This window comes from Tiliqua scincoides, chromosome 2, assembly GCF_035046505.1.
Source record: "Tiliqua scincoides isolate rTilSci1 chromosome 2, rTilSci1.hap2, whole genome shotgun sequence".
NCBI classification, from domain to species: Eukaryota; Metazoa; Chordata; class Lepidosauria; order Squamata; family Scincidae; genus Tiliqua; species Tiliqua scincoides.
Genome location: NC_089822.1, coordinates 136162239 through 136181313, shown reverse-complemented (window position 1 = coordinate 136181313; position 19075 = coordinate 136162239). Strand labels below are relative to the sequence as shown.

The window sequence follows — 19075 nt, the reverse complement described above, 5'->3', positions numbered from 1 at the left end:
ATTTATTTATATTTCTGGCCCTCAGCATCGTGCCAGATACTTGATGTGGCCCTCTGGCAGAAAGGTCTGGAGGCTCCTCCTGTATTATAGAAGCTTCCTTCAGGAGAAAAAGTGTTCCTGACATGAGAGATCCTGGCAACACCAAGTTCATGACCAATGATATGCCTTTGATGTGCAACAAGCTATTTCTGGTTGGCCGTTTCATTTTTCTTAGCTAACTCTTCAGTACTGGCAGCAATATATAAAGACAAACTCCACCCCTGGCAGTTTCATTTTCCTGGGCCAAATTTTGAGTACTGGAAGCAACAGGAAAACAAAACAAAAACAAAACAAAAAAACTTTGCCCCAGGCTTGGCAAACAGTTTCTTGTCTCTCCTACAGACTTCCCCCCCCCCCCTTCTGGTTCTGCATGCGTTCTAATATGGAAAAAACCTGGTTAGTTGTTCTGCTTCAATTGTGTGTTCAGATCTTTGCTTTCCCAGTGCATTTGCTGTGGTACCTGGGTTTATGGTACCCTATTTGCAAGAAGGCATTCCCGTATCTCATGGTCCAGGTGACCATTGATTACAACAAGAAAATGGCTGGTAAGAAGCAGGAGCTTTTCAGCAACCTCATGGACTTTGCAGGCCCCACAGGGGTGTTCAGACTGCTGGAGATTGGCACAAGAACAGGGGCCAACTTCCAGTTCTACCCAAGAGGATGCAGAATCACGTGCACTGATCCCAACCCAACTTCAACAAATTTCTTGCAAAGAGCCTGTCTGAGAATCCACATCTGCAACTGGAGTGCTGTTTGGTTGCCCCAGGGGAAGACTTGTACCAAACACTAGACGCATCCGTGGATGTGGTGGTTTGTACTCTGGTGTTGTGCTGTGTAACGAATCCAGAAGCAGTAATCAGAGAAGCTCTACAGGTGCTGAGACCAGTAAGTAGATCAGGCAGTGAGAATGAGGTACTAATCTAGGAATACACATTCCCAAGTACTTTTGCAGCTATTAAATAAGTTACGTGTATCTGATACCTGAAAATGCAGAACGAACATGTAAGATTAATGGCATTTGCTTCTGTGTTGCTCCTGTTTCCTCTGCTGGGTTGAGGGATGGGGGGGGGGGTCTCCTTTTCTGCCTTGGGCCTTTCTCAATGGGCCTTTGCCAGAGGGACCCGGGGGGGGGTCAGTAATGACATGGGGAGTTCTGTCTTTTAAGTTCTGTCCCACTGTTTGGGTACACAAGTAACACATGCTTTTCATTTGGGAGGGAAGACCTCCCTTGCAGTGGGAGCAATTACAATTTTCCTCATGTCACTATCAGGCTTTTAATCAACTAATGTCACAATCCAAAGCAGCCTCCGTGCCTGCACTGCCCTGCACCAGTGCCATAAAGCACTTGGCGACAGCTTAACAGTTGCCAGCACCATGGCCTGCACCAGCCCACATGCACCAGCAGGAAACTCAGCACATTCCAGACACATTCCGCACCAGGCCATGTGGGGGCAGGGGTGTATCAGTGGGAGAGCAGTGACCGGCAGAAGATGAGTGGATCGGGATGGGGTGGGATTGGCGGCAGTGGAACACACCGTATCCTATCCCCATCCTAGACCCAATCCACCAACAGGAGGCAACATAAATTTGCACCAGCTATTTAGACCATGCAGGTCCAAGCTGCCCCACTGCAGCTACTGGGGCTTTCCCCAAGGCTCTCCTTTTCTTGCAGGGACTTCCAGCCTGCAAAATTTCCCCACAGGAGAAGACTTGTCAGTTTCAGAAATGCACATTCTTTCCCCATTTTCTACCCCATGATATGAAAGTCTTTTCAATGCCATCTAATACCTGCTTCCTTTACTATTGCCTTCCACTTCTCTGCTCTCCAGTGACAGACAAAACTTTCCCCTGACCATGTCAGTTTGGGGAGTGGGACAGTGAAAGAAATGATGGTGGGGTGACTAGAAGGATACCTGCAGGACTGCATTTCATTCTCACTGCACGGCAGAATGGTGTAGACCAGCTAGTTCAAATGGTGTAGACCAGCTAGTTTTTCATAGTTCAGATGAAAATTCTGATGAAAGTGGTGAGATTCCTGCTTCCTTGCCTTAACAGGTAAAAAACAATTAAACTGACTGCTTGCCCTTTTCACAGCCTGCAACTCAGACCTATTTTGTCCTGTCCTTTTTTTGATACATGCCCAGAATTCTAAAATTTAAAACCTGAATGCTTGTCATTGTAATAGATTGCCAGAGTTGACTTTTAAAATTTTAATTTTTAAAAAAAAGCTTTGTGAAGTATTTTAAGAATGGTATGACAAATGGAAGAAGCTCATCCAATCTTTTCCCATTTCAAGCAAGGTGCTCTACTCATCAGTTGTTCAGGAATATCATTATGGATTCTTGTTCTGAAAAAGCCATGATTCTGATCTACAGAAGGGAAAACAAAATTTAGAACCAAGATTACTTATCAAGTTGGGACAGGCTTTCCAGGACAAAGTGTTCTAATACATGGGCAAATACACAGAGAGCTAAGGCTGCAGTCCTAACCACACTTTCGTGACAGTAAGCCCCATTGAACAAAATAGGACTTACTTCTGAGTAGACCTGGTTAGGATTGCGCCCTGAGTTATGTACAGTACTGACATTACCCCTAAGAAATCTCTTAACCCATATGACATGAAGACATAGAAAAGTCAAAGGAAATCCAAGGGTGACCATGCTATAAAACTTCCCTGTAAATGGTGTAAAACGTTGCTAAATTGGGTACTATCAGAAATCTGGGGTACTACTGCATCTTCCAGAGAGCTCAAAGCTTCATTACACTTCATCAAATTCAGTTTCAGTACCTTTATTGGCATACAGTTAAAAGATCATTAAACACTTTCATACAGCTAATAAAAAAAAAGTTTGCTTATAACATAACACACCAACTTGCAATTAACTTCCAAAATTCAGAGACTTCAAAGAAATGGGGGCACGCTTCAGATTAGATGCCACAATTTGCGAGATAAATGTGGCTATCTGGGAAATGGTGTTAGGGTCAGTGGAAGCTAATAAGGCTTGCAATATAGCAGAATCCTCCAAGAAAAAATTGAGATAGGGTTGGAGAGCTGGACATTTCCTCCTGGCCTCATAATGAAGCGGACAATGGAAAAGAAGATGGACTAAAGTTTCTACAGCACGCTGAGAACATGGACAAATTCTCTCATGTGGAGGAGTACCATTGAATCTGCCCCAGAGGACAGCAGATGGAATGGAATTACTACGGGCCATAGAAAAGGCCCTTCTAGTTTTTGGACATTCCAAGGTGTATAAATAGTTGGGAATTTCCCCTACTCTGACCGGTAAATGAAAGTGTAATGGTGAGCAGACTTTGTTGGCAGCAGATAAAATATTGGAAGTATGAATATCCAGGAGTCTCTCTTTGATAAGCCTAAATGCCTCGTCTTGTGACAACTGGCCAAGTAAATCAGGCTCGACTCCCAGTTGTTTTATTTTTGTACTCCAAAATTTATCTGTAAAGTAAGGGTCATCAAGAAGATGGAATAGAAGAGTGTTGGAATCAGTGTTGTAGAGAATTTTAAGCCAATATTTAGTCGCTCTAATCCACGCCAGAGTTTCAAGTTGGATTTGACCTGATTCTATACAGAGCACCTCATAAGAAACACACTGGGGCAAACCTAGTATGCTTCTTAAAAAGACTGACTGAATCTGCTCCAGTGAGCTATTAAACGATTGGATCCAGAGTGGCACCCCGTTGAGAAGTTGGGGGGAGCATTTCGCATTAAAGACCTTCAGTGCCGCTGGAATATACGAGCCACCTTTGCTATGGAAAAATTTAACAATGGCTTGCGAAGAGGCTTTGGCAAGGGAGCAAGCCATATAACGATGGCACGTCCATGCTAAATTATGCGAAAAAAGAATGCCCAGGTGTGGTGTTTTTAAGTGCTTAAGCAGAAGCACACAGAAAGCCTTGGTGCGATGGCAATTGCGGGCAAACCCCCCTTGTTAAACGGCAAACCGACAAGGCTGCTAGTTCCCAGGCTGAAGTGTGACAATAGCTGATACAGCACTCTGAGAAAAGAAGCACCCATTGTTCTCACCCCTGTATGAGATTCTAATGTGGCTTTATCTGAGAACCGAATGTAGCAATGTTGCAAGTACAATAAAAACGCAGGAGGAGGCTAGTAGAATCAGCTTAGCTTCTCTCTCTCTCTCTGCACTCTCAACCCTCAATATGTCTGCTGTCTCTTGATTTTCTGTCTAACCATTCATTGCTTCTGCTCTCGCACCTATATCCAGCAACCTGACCCCTGGGCTTTGGTTGCTCCCCCAAGGGTCACTGCAACATCTGGCGCCTCGAACAGGGACATCTAATCCTAGAACAGGGACCTCTAATCCTGGGACAGAGACTTCTGCTCCTAGGACAGAGACTCTCTGCAACAATCAGGTACAGTAGACAGGCTGTCTTGTTTTTTTTTTATTCAAACAGCTTGTCCGCTGTCTACCTCCCACCTATTGCTTTGACTTTCTATTGCTCTAGCCTCACTCTTACAGCCTTGTGTGTTTTCCAAGCAGCCTTGCGTCGCAACCTTTGGATTTCTTTTGTCTCTCTGACTTCTCACTGCATTTGCTTTTACAAGCATCTGATTTTGAGGTCTATTTGCTTCTCAGCAACTTTGTGGCTATGCTAGGTGCCCAGACGTGGGCCAGCCAAGTATGGCAGACAAATTGCTTTGCTTTCTGCTATATTCAGCAACCTGTTATAGGCTGCTCCCATTCATTGCTTCATCTGAACCTGGGAACAACAGGGACCCTCTGCAACTTCTAGCAATGGCACAGAGACTTCTGGCACCCTGGCATAGGAACCCTTGCTTTTTCTTATTTCTAGCAGCCTAACTTTTTTTGTTGTTCCCCATTCGCAGCTACATCTAGCACAGCAAATGGGGATCCTTTCTTGCTCTGGCTTCTGCGCCACATCAAGCAGTCCTTGACTTCCGGGGTCTCGGGCTGCTTCCCAGGTAGCATTATTGCTACATCTAGCGCAGCAGGCAGAGACTTTCTGCAATGAGCGAGTATAGTAGAGCCAGGTGGTCTTGATCAAACGGCCTGTCCTCTGCCTCCGAACTCATTGCCGTGACTTGCTCCAATTCTAACTGTCAAACCCTCAGAGTGCTTCTCTTTAGCACTCTCCCTCAGGCAACAAGGTACAGTCTTGTGTGTCTCCCATCAAGCACCAAGGCCCCAAAAAGCCTTGGGTGCTTCCCAGAGCAGCATTCTGCGCTGCTACATCAGGCGCCCAGCCCATGGGGCCAAGAAAATCGCTTATCAACGCCCGGCAAGGGTTAAAGAGCTCATTCATCTTTCGAGATCCCAATGGTAAGCATAAGTACTTAGGTAAGTATAAAAATAGTACAAGCCTTCGGCTACACACTTTTTATACTCTTTTCTATATCAAGTAGCCTGTTTCAGGTTGCTTCCCATTCATTGCTTCACATGACCCTGAAACAGGGGTCACGTTTCGTCTGACCCTGAAAGAGGGGCCACGACAACAGCTATCTTACCCGCCTTGCACAGGTCACTCATCCTGACTTCAGGATCCAGGTAAGTATAGCATTGATAAGTATAGGTACAAGCTTATCAATACCGCAGCAATGATTTACTGTTTCTCTTTAGCAAAGCTCAGCACCATGTTTCCTCCCAAGAGGTCACAGACGTAATTTACCATCCAAACTTACGCTCTACAAGTAGAGCTGCAAACACAGAGGAAATAAACCGTGCTACAAGCCCTCTTCCGCCAGACTATATATCAGCTTATATTTCTCTTTTTCCTCCTCTGCACCAACCCAGCTAGAACAAGCAGCCATCCCATATAGAAACCATGGCTCAAAATGCAATAGCATCAGAAAACTTAATAGCAAAAGAGTCTTTAAAGCTGTCCATAGTTCTCCCTGTAAAACAAGGTCAGAATGCCCAAAAGCAAACAGTCAAAAAACAGAAAACTCTCCCCCATTCTGTGCCAAAAGAGGTACAGATTACATTTAAAAACAGCATCACTAGCACAGATGCTGGAGAATTAAAACATACATATCATTTAGTTCCCTATGGTTGGAAGTTCCTAAAAACCCCTGCACAGAATGCAGTATAGCTCAGTAACGTTCCAACCACTTAAAAAGAAAGCCAGAAGTATCATTAGCTAAGTTTTTTCCAAAAGCATGCTAAACAGCCCAAAGCATGTTAAATAGCCCAACTTCGTGTCAGCTGAGCGTAAATTAAACCTTATAGCCATTTATCATATGGATTTTAATAGCAGGTTCCCAGGTAAATCCTTTTTTCTTATAAGACCTGCCTTAAATTTCATAACAGTTTAGTTGTTATATAGTATCAAAAAAGGTGCAAACACAAGCACTTTATTTGTAGTAAAGAGTATAAAGTGCTATTATTTCATGTTGTACCTGCAACACCTAAATTAAAAGTCCCCCAACAGTTAACTTTAGTGTAATTGCAACATTTGAAAGCAACATTTGTAACAATTGTTAAAACTACTGTTTGACCACCTTAAGAAAGGTCAAAATCCTGCAACACAGGCTATTTTTTCCCCAGATGCTTAAATAGCTTTATTTTTTATCTAACCCCTCAAAGAATGTGTTCTGCTATCCAAAAGCCATCATTTCCCTTGTTAGAAAAAGTAGGAACAAGCAATAAGACTTCAAAGCCAAGAAGTCTTAACAATTGCTCTACCCATTATAAAAACAAAGAGTTAAGATTTTAAGCTTGCCCAAGTAACACAGGCAAATCTCTCTTTAAAACCAGTCAGATGCTCAATCCCCATTGCTAAAGTAGTTACATACCAAAGGGAAGGTCAGTAAAACCAGTTCTGATCCTCAAACTGCTACCAACAAGCTAAACTCACCCCTCCCTTTCAGCTTAGTTTGTAGTAGTTCCCAAATTTTTCAGTGTTTCTCATTCCACACACCTTTCAGAACGGCAACCATCAGCCATTTTGTCCATCAGCAGCAGTTATCACAGCTTTAAAGTCAAACTAAATCGTATTTTAGTTTAGTTTTAGTCAGAGTTATACCTTTTTTTTCTAAGATGTTTATATAAAAGTAATAGCAAAGCTATTCAGGCTTTTTAAAAGTCTCCCTGTTCCCATAGCTTTGACTGATTCTATCCTGTTCCATCAGAAAGCTTTTCTGATCCAAAGGCTTTCATCAGGCCCTTAAAGGACCTCCCTGAATTCACCAAGAAAATGATTTTCTGATCCCATTCTGCTTCATCAAAAAATTTCTCCTGATCCCATAGTTTAAATTCATCAGGAAAAAGATTTTTTGATCCCATTCTGTTTCATCAGAAAATGATTTTCTGGTCTCATTCTGTTCCAGCAAAAAAAATTTTTTTCTAGTCCCATAGTTTTAATCAAGCCCTTAAGGCCTTTTTGTTTTATTCTTATATGTTTCTTAATTCCATACTGATACCATGCCTTTTTATTTATCAGTTTATAAAATGTTAGTTAAACAATTGTTTTGTAAAGTTAGCCAAGAATGCCATATTGATCTTTCTTTTGTTACCTGTATATATGCCTGTTTTCATTGTTTTAAGCCTTCTTTTGGTTTCCACATGTTAGAAGGTATGTTAAGTTAAATGTCCAAGCAAGTTCAAAACTAAAAGTCAAACGGATTGCTGAACTTGGCTGTGTGCCCAGTGTTCTCAACACAATAGATAAAATACAAACACAGTGAATGTTCTTTTGTTTTCAAACCACAAAAAACTTTTCGGTTTGAAAGCATCTTCAAACCACAGAAAAAAAAAAATCTTCCCTGTCCTGTGTGCTTTTAAAAATTAGTCTTTCCTTTTAACACACAGGCTCAGCAGCATAGTTTTAAGCTCAGACTTCATATACAAGTAAATAGCTATCCAATATTTTTCAGAGCAGCAAGCATGCATAACAGTATTCACACCAGCTCTCTTTATATTCTTATTCTTCATTTCAAACCAGTTTTGGTGCATACATAACTGGCAGATAATAATATTTTAAATTAGTTGTGGTAGTTTATATCAAAAAAAAAAAAAAGTTCAAAAAAGCAACACAGCCAGTTCAAAGATCAAGTTCTCACAAAGGGTGCAGAAGATAGTGTTTTTAGCAACAGTTATGTTGCATTTCGAAGGCCAAAGTAAGTCATACGATGGTTATGGGACATGAGGTCATTGTGATTGAAAGTGCAATGCCATTTGCTGACTGCAGGAGGTATGTGATAATTGTATGTGTAAGATAGAACAACAGAATTGTCTCCAGTAAAAAATGTATGTGTTTCAAGGAAAGAATCCCACATTGTAATAACACACACACAAGCTTTTCTCTTCTTCTCACTTCTGAATCTATATGACTTCACTCACTCTCAACTCTAACACTCTCTCAATGCTTAGAAATGTTCCCTTATTCTCAATGCTTAAAAATAATCCCTTAAGATGTTTAGACAACTAAAGGCCTAAGAATAATCACCACTTCTGCCTGTTCAGTTTGTTTTCAAACCTAAGCGTATCTCCTATAATATCTTAGACCTTACAACACACATACACAGTGCATCTTACAAATTTTCTATTTAAATAATTAAAAAATGATAGATATGAGATCACTAAAATATATTTCAGCAACACCTTAGCAGGCTCAGAAGCCCCCTGTCTTAAATGCAAATATAATGTGCTTTTACCCCCCCATGTGCTTTTACAGATAATTGTTGGACCCAGAGTGAAAAGGCAAGCTTCATTAATAACCTAGCAGCGAAGTTCTGCTATTTTGTTTATTTTCACAGAAACGAAGATGCGTGGCACTAAAGTTTCCTGAAGACATCCAGTGAACCAAGAACCCCTAATAAAAAGTTCAATGTTGTTGTTTTTATGTTTGTTTTTGCTTTTTATAATTGTGTTAAAAGATAGTCATTTAGCACCCCCCTTAAGGGAGTGCATAGTATGTAACCAAGTTTTAAAAAAACTTTCCCAATGTTTGCATAGCTCATGATGCAATGTCTTATAATGTAAATGTAATTCATAGTGAAATCCCAATGTCTTTCACTGCACACTCTTTATGTGGTCAGTGGCAGCAATTTAACATGTGCAAAAATATTTAACAAACCTTGTATGCCCATTGGAATGTGTTCCATGATAAAAACGTTTCTTTTAATTATGCAAATGTGTTGTAACCACCACCTGTTGTTTTAATTGATTTATAATAATTTTGTTCACAGCAAATTATTTTTAGAGAAAAAGGCGTTGCCGTTTCTCCCAACTGTAATTTTAGCGTGTATTCATGAAAGTCTTTTTGTCTTATCCAATGTCCATTTTGCATGGTGTTATAACCCCACAATGCCAACCTAAAGTCTTCTTGTTTGGCTAACAAAGCCTACACTGAAATGCTATCTCAAAATTTAAATAAATAAAAAGGGGGACAATGTGGTGTTTTTAAGTGCTTAAGCAGAAGCACACAGAAAGCCTTGGTGCGATGGCAATTGCGGGCAAACCCCCCTTGTTAAACGGCAAACCGACAAGGCTGCTAGTTCCCAGGCTGAAGTGTGACAATAGCTGATACAGCACTCTGAGAAAAGAAGCACCCATTGTTCTCACCCCTGTATGAGATTCTAATGTGGCTTTATCTGAGAACCGAATGTAGCAATGTTGCAAGTACAATAAAAACGCAGGAGGAGGCTAGTAGAATCAGCTTAGCTTCTCTCTCTCTCTCTGCACTCTCAACCCTCAATATGTCTGCTGTCTCTTGATTTTCTGTCTAACCATTCATTGCTTCTGCTCTCGCACCTATATCCAGCAACCTGACCCCTGGGCTTTGGTTGCTCCCCCAAGGGTCACTGCAACACCCAGGTATTTGAATGTCCTAACCTGTTCTACAGTTTGTCCATTAAATCTCCACTCTCTTGGTCTCCAGGACCTTTCAAAAACTACAATTTTTGACTTGGTATAATTAATTTGTAACTCATTAGAGCAAAAGAATTCAACACACTTCCTAATCAAGCATTTCAACCCCAAGCTAGAACGAGATAAAATAACCGCATCATCAGCATATAATAAAATTTCATCAAATTGCATCCTCAACATTCATTTTCCTACCTCCTCATGTTCTGTGTGACAAATACAAGATGATTCTCCACGGAGTTATTTCTGGCTACTTGCCAGAATGTTTTTCTCAATAAGTGAATATACTGTGGAACAGTCAGAACTGCTAAGGATTTAAAAAGAAAAAATACAGACAAGCAAAAAATCAGAAGGAAACAGGGAAAAACAGGGGATTTATCACACTCTTTATGACCAACCACAAATGTCAACCTCTGATTTACTCAGAGGCCAAACCAGAGGCTAAAATGACTCAAAACACCAGTATCTCCAACAATCAAGATCATTGGATTAAGTCAAATATAAACAAATACGTAAATAATTATGAACAAGCTGGAGAATATCAGTCTTCTGCAGAGAACAATAATGGACATTAAAGACTTGAGACTCATTCCCTCTCCTGCAGTTTTGCCATGAAACTGTGGGAACACTCACAGGAAATTCTCACTATATTTCCCAGGATTCTATGGTGGAAGCACAGCCTGCCCTCCATATAACTAAGTGGCACTTCAGGTGACCTTCAGTTGGACTTATGTGGCACTTCCAGAGAGAGGTGGGTCCCTCATCTAGATTCTTACCCTATTCCTACCATCATCGGTGATGGCTGCTGCCAATTTGTCCCTATGTGGGCCACCACCTCCTAGCCCACTGGGCACCTTGTTTTAATAGCAGCAGAGGACCATTACATTTTGCTGGGAGGAGTGGCTTGGTTGTCAATCAAGCACTCGTTCTTACCCAGGCTTCTTTTTTGTGATTAAGTTGTTTCTCAATATCGGTTGTCTTGATGAATTTCAGTTGAGAAGTCACTCTTCTTGAACACACACACCGATATGATCCTGTCTGCATTAGTGATTTATACATCTGAAAGTAAACAAGTAAGGGGAAATTGGGTGCGAAAGTGCATACAATAAATAAAAACCCAAAGATCTTTGCACCATTCTTGGCAACATTCATGATTTAGAGCAGTGTTTCTCAAAATGTGGGTAAGGACACACTTGGTGGGTTGGTACCTGATTTCTTGTGGGTCCCATGGAGCCTCGGTGATGGAGAGATCAGATAACTAATTGCCTCAAGCCCTGAGCCTATTCAGAAAGGTTATCTGAGATAGCTACTAGTTGCCCAGAAAACAGCTGAGCTTGGAAGAGAAGCAACATTGAAAAATTTAGGCTGCAATCCTATCCACCCTTTCCTCAGAATAAGTCCTATTGAACACAAAAGGACTTACTTCTGAGTAGACATGCATAGGATTGTACACACAGAAAAAACTGAATAGCATAAATAGAGCATTGACAGTTCATAGACCATAACTGAAGTCCAGCCGATGGCCTTCTTCTTCTTCTCTACCATATGGTTGGAGGTCCACTATTCTGGATCGAAGTTACCATTTCTCTTTTTAGTGGGCTTGGTTTGGGTGTAGGCGGATGATTTTCATGTCGTCATGCAGCGTGTCAAGTCAGCGATGCGGTCCTTCAGTCGTTTGCTGTTGAACTCCAACTGAAGGCCCTTCTGCGCCAGCATATCGTCATCAGCGCACAGAATGTGGCCAATCATCATGTTAGCGATTGGAGTGATGTCATATCATTGCCGAATGCAGGGCTTTTTTTGTAATGGAACACACGTTCTGGCACCTTTTTCCCCCCCTCCTCCTGGCCCCACCTTTTTTCCCCTTCCTGCGCTGCCCAGCACTGCTGGCTAGGGAGGGATTCGAACCTCCAACCCTCCTCCTGGCCCCCACCTTTTCCCCCCTCCTGGCCCCCACCACCTTTTTTCCCTCCCTGCGCCACCCAGCACTGCTGGCTAAGGAGGGATTCGAACCTCCAACCTTGTGCTCCACAGCCCAGCACTCTCTCCATTGGGCTATAGGAAAACCTAGAGTTACAGTGTTCAGAACTAATATATAAGGTCCTGAGCCCAGCTGGTGGCCATCAGCGCCTCAAGTATTAGTTCCAAACACTTTGAGCCTAAGACTTCCAATGGCTCAGTTACTAAAGTGCTGGTCTGTAGAGCCAGAGGTTGGGGGTTCAAATCCCTGTAAGGAATAATTTTTTCTTCTTTTTTTCTTTTAGGTGGGGAGGTAAATAAATAAAAGATTACACTTGTTAATCTTAAACTTGTTCTTGTAAGTGGGTTTCCTGCACCTTTTATTTTATTTTTTACAAAAAAAGCACTGCCCCTGCCTCACCGCACTCACAGCTCTAGCCTGAGCCCAGCCCGCCTTTCCTCTCCCCTCGCTCTGCTTCCCGCGCAGCTACCAAGCCGGTGAGGGCATGGGGACATGTGAGGAGGAGGAGGACGACGACGAGGGACAGCCAGCCAGCCAGGGAGACAGGTTGCAGCACCCAGGTACTGGCTTGGCAAGAGGAGTGGGAGAAGGAAGCCGGCTGGTGCAGCCCCTGCACCTGAGACAGCCTAGGCATGTCTACTGAGAAATAAGTCCCCTTGTGTTCAGTGGGGCTTACTCCCAGGAAAATGTGGATGGGATTGCAGCCCAAGCCTATGCAGGTCTACTCAGAAGCAAGTAATTCATTTTTATAGTTATTAATATAAGGCTTGGCTGATCTAAATTAATTAAGCAAAAATTATTACTAATAATTTAGTAGCTTTGTAATGTCATCAACAGGAGATTTAGGTTTTTAACTATAAATGGGGAAGCTTAAGTGTCCTGGCTGCATTATAATAACACTTAGGAAATATGTATTCCTCTGTGCAGTAGGTCAGATCATTGTTTATTAATTTTTGGTTTTTTTAGACTATATTTAATAATCACTATTATTATAATGGGGAATGGGGACATAGTACACAGGGGAAAGGGGGGAACCACAAAAGATGGGTTAATGAATTGATTAAGTTATGAAGTTATGAATCAAAAATCATGTGGTCACACACCCTCTATTGGTTCAAGATGAGTTGTAAAATAGATTATATTCCGGTATTATATAATTTATCTATTTTACAATTCATCTTTTGTGTTTATTCTTCTGCTCCCCCCCTTGTGTGCTTATATTCACATTCATTGTTATCTGATCACATACTTCTCTTTTTTTTTTGCACCAATCATGTTTCAATGTCTTGAGCCAATAGAGGGTATGTGACCACATGATTTTTGATCCATAACTTGTTTATTAATCAATTAATTAACCCATCTTTTGTGCCCCCTCTCCCCTGTGTGCCAATTGATTTGGGTTCAAACAAATCTGTAGAGTGATGTAATGTAATCATTTTTTATATTTTGCCTTCATCAATTGTTTTAACCAATATTTATTAAATGTTTTAAAAGTTTTAATTAATTTTTTTGGTTGTTACATATTTGCAAATACACGCTACAAGCCGTGATATAATCCTTGGTGTGCGCTCCCGAGGTGGTCTGTCTCTTTTTGTTCTTCTCTCTTGAAGATCTCCCCTCGTTTTCTAGTTCTTAAGTAGTTGGGGAATGGGGATTTAAAGAGAGAAATGAGATGAATAAATAAATAAATAAATAAATAAATAAATAAATAAATAAATAAATAAAAGATTTATTTTATTTTAAATAAATTTAAAAATAGATAAATAAATAAAAGATTAACAAGTCGTGAGTTCCTGCCCCTTTTTTTTTTTACAAAAAAAGCACTGGCCGGATGTCACCATTGCAGACATGGTCAAAGTGAGTGATACCACTGATCCAATGCGGCATCTTTGTCTCCACGATACTGAGGCAACGTTCAGTTTCTTTCAGTTCAGTTTTCAACGAGATCATTGCCCAGCGGAAGATACCTGCCAACCGGCAACATAGCACGACCATCGCAATCTGGAAGAAGAAAGACATCTCTGCTGAATGCACAAGCTACCAACCAATCTACCTCCTCTCTCACATGATGAAAATCTTCAAGAGGATCGTCAACCAGCTTCATTTGTGATGTTGATCAAATCACGACAAATCAAGCAGGTTTCATTAGCGGCTATGACATGACACAACAGACACAGTGCATGCTGCCCATCTTCTGCTTGAGAAGCAGCGAGAGAAGCCAAATCCCTGCACATTGCCTTCCTCAACCTTGAAAAGGCTTTTGACCGCGTTCTGCACAATAGAATAGAGACATCGCATGCCTAAACAGACTTCTACAACAACCAGGCAGATACAATGTGTACATCTAAACAGTTCATCTAAAGTTGGCAATGATAATCATGTATATCTGCTTATACATATATGAGAGAAAGAGAGAGCAGCAGCAGCCAAAAAATGACTGGAGAGGAGTTATGCAGCCCTGTCACTCCCACACATACACACAGGACTTCCTTTTTGTTAGCTCCTTGTGGTCCAGAAAAGAAAAACACTTGGCGATCATCATCATTGCCCAGTAAAAGAATACTAAACGGCTCAAGGGGAAAATAATGTAAAGCAAAATACCTGTAGGATATAAACACCTTTCTGGAGAAAAACAAGTGTTTCTAACATGAAAGATTCTGGCAACACTGGGTTAGTGGCCAATGACATGCCTTTGAATGCAGCAAGCTATTTCTGGCTGGCTGTTTCACTTCTCTTGGCTGACTCTTCCCTGCTGGAAACAGTTTTTTTTTGTTGTTGTTGACATCCTTCAGTCTCGGAAGACTATGATATCGCGCTCTGAATGGTGGTTCTGGAAAAGAGTGTCCTCTCCAGTGCGCGAAGCCTGGGTAAATTAGGTATGGAGGATAGGCTGTTACCCATGCAGCAAATCCCCCCTCTCCACGTCGCTGAAATGGTCCAATGGAAAGGCAGAGGCCAATATGATTGGTTCCAGCGGCGTCGCAGGAGTTGCCAGAACATGACTGTGTTCAGCCATGAAGGCAAACTTCATCTCTGGCAGTTTCATTTTGCTGAGTGGACGCTCAGTACTAGAAGCATCAGATAAAAGGAAACTCCAGTCCAGGCTCTGAAAACATTTTCTCATCTGTCCGGCAGGAATGGATATAGTGCAGCACAGTCAGCTCTGCAAAGGATTTTTTAAAAAGCAAAGGAATTTAGGTTCTGAACACAATCAGAATGGAAGTTAGGTATGTCCACAAATGGCATTTTCACAAAACTCCATAACATTCTTTGATTTCCTCTTCTTGCAAATCTGGTTTTGAAAACAGAAACATGATTTTCAAAACAGGAGGAAAAGTGTTTTAGAATATTCTATTTTCTGAGATGATGGAAATAATAAATTTCTGGAAACTACCCTTTTTAAGAGAAATAAAAAATATTTCTATGGTGGAAGCACGGTCAGCCCTCCATTGGACTTCAGGTGACCTTCAGAGGGATTCATGTGGCACATCCAGGGCCCTCATCTCGACTCCCACCCCGTTCCAACCCCATCTTCAGTGGGGGCTGCTGACAATTTGTCCCTGTGTGGGCACCACCTCCTAGCCCACTGGACACCTGGATTGAAAACCCATTTGAAAAAGGGAGTCTGCACAAACGACTGCTCTGCATATCACCAGGAAAGGCAGCTTTTTGGTTGCTTCAGGGAGCCCGTGTTGAACTCTCCCTAGCTCTGAGTGGGGAGAAAGAGAGCTGAGTTTTTAAAAAATTTATTTCTGGAAGGGGGAAGGGAGAGGGTGTGTTTCAGCGACTGAGCTTAAAGGAGGAGGGGGAAGGTGAGCCTGAATTCCCTCCCTACGCCTGGATCTCACAACACCTCACTGTCCTCAAGAGTGCTCCTCACTGGTTTCGCTAGGGGGGTGTGGGGGGTGCAGGCCGCACCGGGTGAGGCGCCGGGATGTGTGCTGCGCCCTGGGGGGAGGACGCGCTAAAATCACGGCATTAGGAGCTAGCCCCACATGCCATACACCGTTGGATGCGGTATTCCCAGCAGAGTGCAATGGAAAAAACAGAATTGCAATAGCTCCTTTCCTTCAAAAGTTATGGCCAAAAACCAAGAAAGAAAAAATGCATGGAGCCCTATGGAAAGTGAAAGTGAGTCGTATCGCGCATTTACTCACGAGTAGGCGTACTTGCCAAAGTCCGTTGGAAAGGGCAGGCTGAGAGGACTCCAAGGACTCCAAGGACATCAGACATCCCTCCCTCCCTCCCAGCTGCAGTCTATTGAGCCCTATGGAAAGGAAAGCAGCCTCACGGTTGCGTTTACTCGCGAGTAGGCAGACCTGTCTTGGTTGGTGGTCAGGCCAGGAAAAGTGGAATGTGAGGACACCAGAATGGCCCTGATCCGATGGAGCTGGAGTGCAACAAATGCTCCAGAAGGCAGCCTCCCCCCCCCCCTCCAAAAAGGACAAAAAAGAGGCTTCAACTGGTAAGGGGAATGTTTTCTATTTTGCACTTGCAAAGTCAGGAGGGTCTTTGTATTGATATGCCTGAAACAGAAAAACTTTAAACTGGGCACTGGGAGGGCTGGAAATCTCACTGATACTTTTTGGGGGGTTGTTATTGCAGGCAGACTGCAGGGTAAGCTCCATTGGCCACTATTGGACTTACTTCTGAGTAGACATGCATAGGCTTGAGCTCACAAGCTGCAATTCTACCCACACATTCCTGAGAGTAAGCCCCATTGACCACTATGGGACTTACTTCAGAGTAGACATGCATAGGATTGGGCTCACAGGCTGCAATCCTACCCACACTTTCCTGAGAGTAAGCCCCATTGACCACAATAGGACTTACTTCAGAGTGGATTCACTTGGTGGAACAGGACTGGCTCTCCCTTATTTAATTATTTCTTTTATTTTAATTTAATTATTTATAATTATTTATTTTAATTTGCTTGATGGTGTCATTTCTGGCCATGACATCACTTCCAATGGGTCCTGGACAGATTGTCATTCTAAAAACTTGGTCCCAGTGCTACAAGTTTGAGAACTGCTGCAATAAGGTGTTAGTAAGTTGACATGGGGTGTTTTTGTGTGTGTGACTCTACAAGTTTTCAAAATCACTAAAATCAGAGTTTGGAGGAATAATCCCATCAGGTTATATATCAATCAATGCATAATTTCATGCAGAATGCAATGAAACAAACCACACTGAAATATCGTGTTCTAACAAAAGGTACAGCCAAAAAACCAGTGGGGGCGGGGCGATGGTACATCACCAAGCCCACCACCTGGCGCGTTGCCCCGCCCACTGCATAGGGTGAGCCGCAGGACTCCCGCACTGGGTGACGCGAATCCAAGTGACGCCACTGGTGCTCCTCCAACAGAAAATAAAGAATAAGTGAAGAGCTTCCTGTCTCTCACTCATTCAGTCCTTTAAATTCCTATTTAAAGCCCACCTCTTCAGTGAAATCTTTGGCGTACCTTAGTCCCCATTCCCTACAAAAATGAAAACCATCTGTAACCAAAGCAACTGCATGTAATTCAGTTTAATTCAGTCCTTGCATAAATATCCTTGGCCTCCCAAGGATATCTCGATATCTGCAGTATCTAGATTGCAGGGCCCTTGGGGCAGGGACCCGTCTTAAAACATTGTATACATGGATCTTATATCAATCAGATTAATCTACAAATAATCTGTTCTCTAGGGTGGAGCATTCTTCTTCCTGGAACATGTTGCAAGTGCACCTTCCAGCTGGAAACTCTTCTGCCAGCAAATCTGCGATCCAACATGGACAATTTTGTTTGATGGATGCCATCTGACCAGAGAAACCTGGAAAGTCTTGGAAAGGGCCAACTTCTCAGAGCTGAAGTTACGACATATAAGAGCTCCTATCAATTTGTTCCTTCTTCACTCTCATATTGTAGGTTATGGTGTAAAGTAGCTAAATCAGTTTTTCCCAGACTTTTTGGAGCCCTTAGAACAGTGTTTTTCAACCAGTGTTGTCTCATGACATACTGACATGGTACTAAAATGATCAAGGCACATCCTCCATTTTTGGACAACTGAGAAGGCACAAGGCACACCATGCTGTTGGTGGGGGGCTCACATTCCCCAACGGCCCTTCTAGTAAATTACCCTCCCCCAAACCCCTGCGGCACACCTGCAGACAAATTGTGGCACCCCAGCGTGCCATGGCACAGCGGTTGAAAATGGCTGCCCTAGAAGCTGCTGCCTGATTTATGAATTCCTCGGGGTGAGGCTATAATGGTGACTGGGCAACAGTGCTCCCCCACCAGCAGCCTGTTGAACCCTTGATGCACATAACCTTCTGCCCTGTCAGTTTCACGAACCACCCAAAATTGGGTTGCAACCTACTGGTGAGTTCTGGACCCACAGTTTGGGAACCACTGAGCAAGATAATAAAAACTAAAAAGTACAGTTTTCCAATACCTCTCCATAGAGTAGGGGTGGCCAACCCGCAGCATGCCACATGCCACTTTTTATATAGAGAATCTTGAATGTGCCACTCCACCAATAGTGTCCCAAGGGTGGGGTGGTCGGCCCTGGTTGTCACATGTGCTACTGAGCAGCCGATAAACCTGATCCCCTCCCCCAGACCTTAAGGAGGACACCAGGTCTTCCCATCTTTTTGAGTGGCCGCTCAGTCATGGGTAGACCTGGTCTATGCCTCCAGATACTCTGTGCACCCAAAAGGTAGACTTGGCCTCAACAAAGGAATCTTGAGGCAGAGGGCCCGACATTTAAAAAGTGTCTGTGTGCCAAGGGTTGGCCACCCCTGCTATAGAGGTTATTTTGTATATCTCTGTGTAACCTGAATATGAATATTAATTATAGTTACTCCCACTCAGAGTCAGTCTTTTCAGTAAAACCTGTATAGAGGTACCATATAATTAGGGATATGTCAGGGAGAAGGTCTCTGACACTTGGTGTTACAATTCAGGTCCCAGGCTCTTCCCTCAGAAGGGGAGGCCAATGTAGTTCAGAATGTTCCTCAGCACCTGCTTGCCAGATTCTGATGGATACGTTGCATTTTATTCAGTCTGAGGATGTGGGCAAGAAGGCATGAGGCTAACCATGTGCCGAGATGAACCTTGCTCATCCTGGTTGCTTAAGATGTGTGTATGTGGGAGGGAGGGTGAAAACTGTTAACACTTCCCTAGCAAAACAAATGCCTGCTGTCTTAAAG

At 42.6% G+C, this 19075-nt stretch overlaps 1 protein-coding gene across 1 annotated transcript; it reads left to right on the top strand.

Annotated features, from left to right (window-relative positions):
- Positions 1-421: 421 nt before the first annotated feature.
- On the top strand, positions 422-18745 carry LOC136640618 (thiol S-methyltransferase TMT1A-like). Its single transcript, XM_066615814.1, is given in 3 exon segments — positions 422-722; positions 725-924; positions 17573-18745. Coding segments are annotated over 3 exon segments (738 nt in total). The 3' UTR covers positions 17810-18745.
- Positions 18746-19075: the final 330 nt, after the last annotated feature.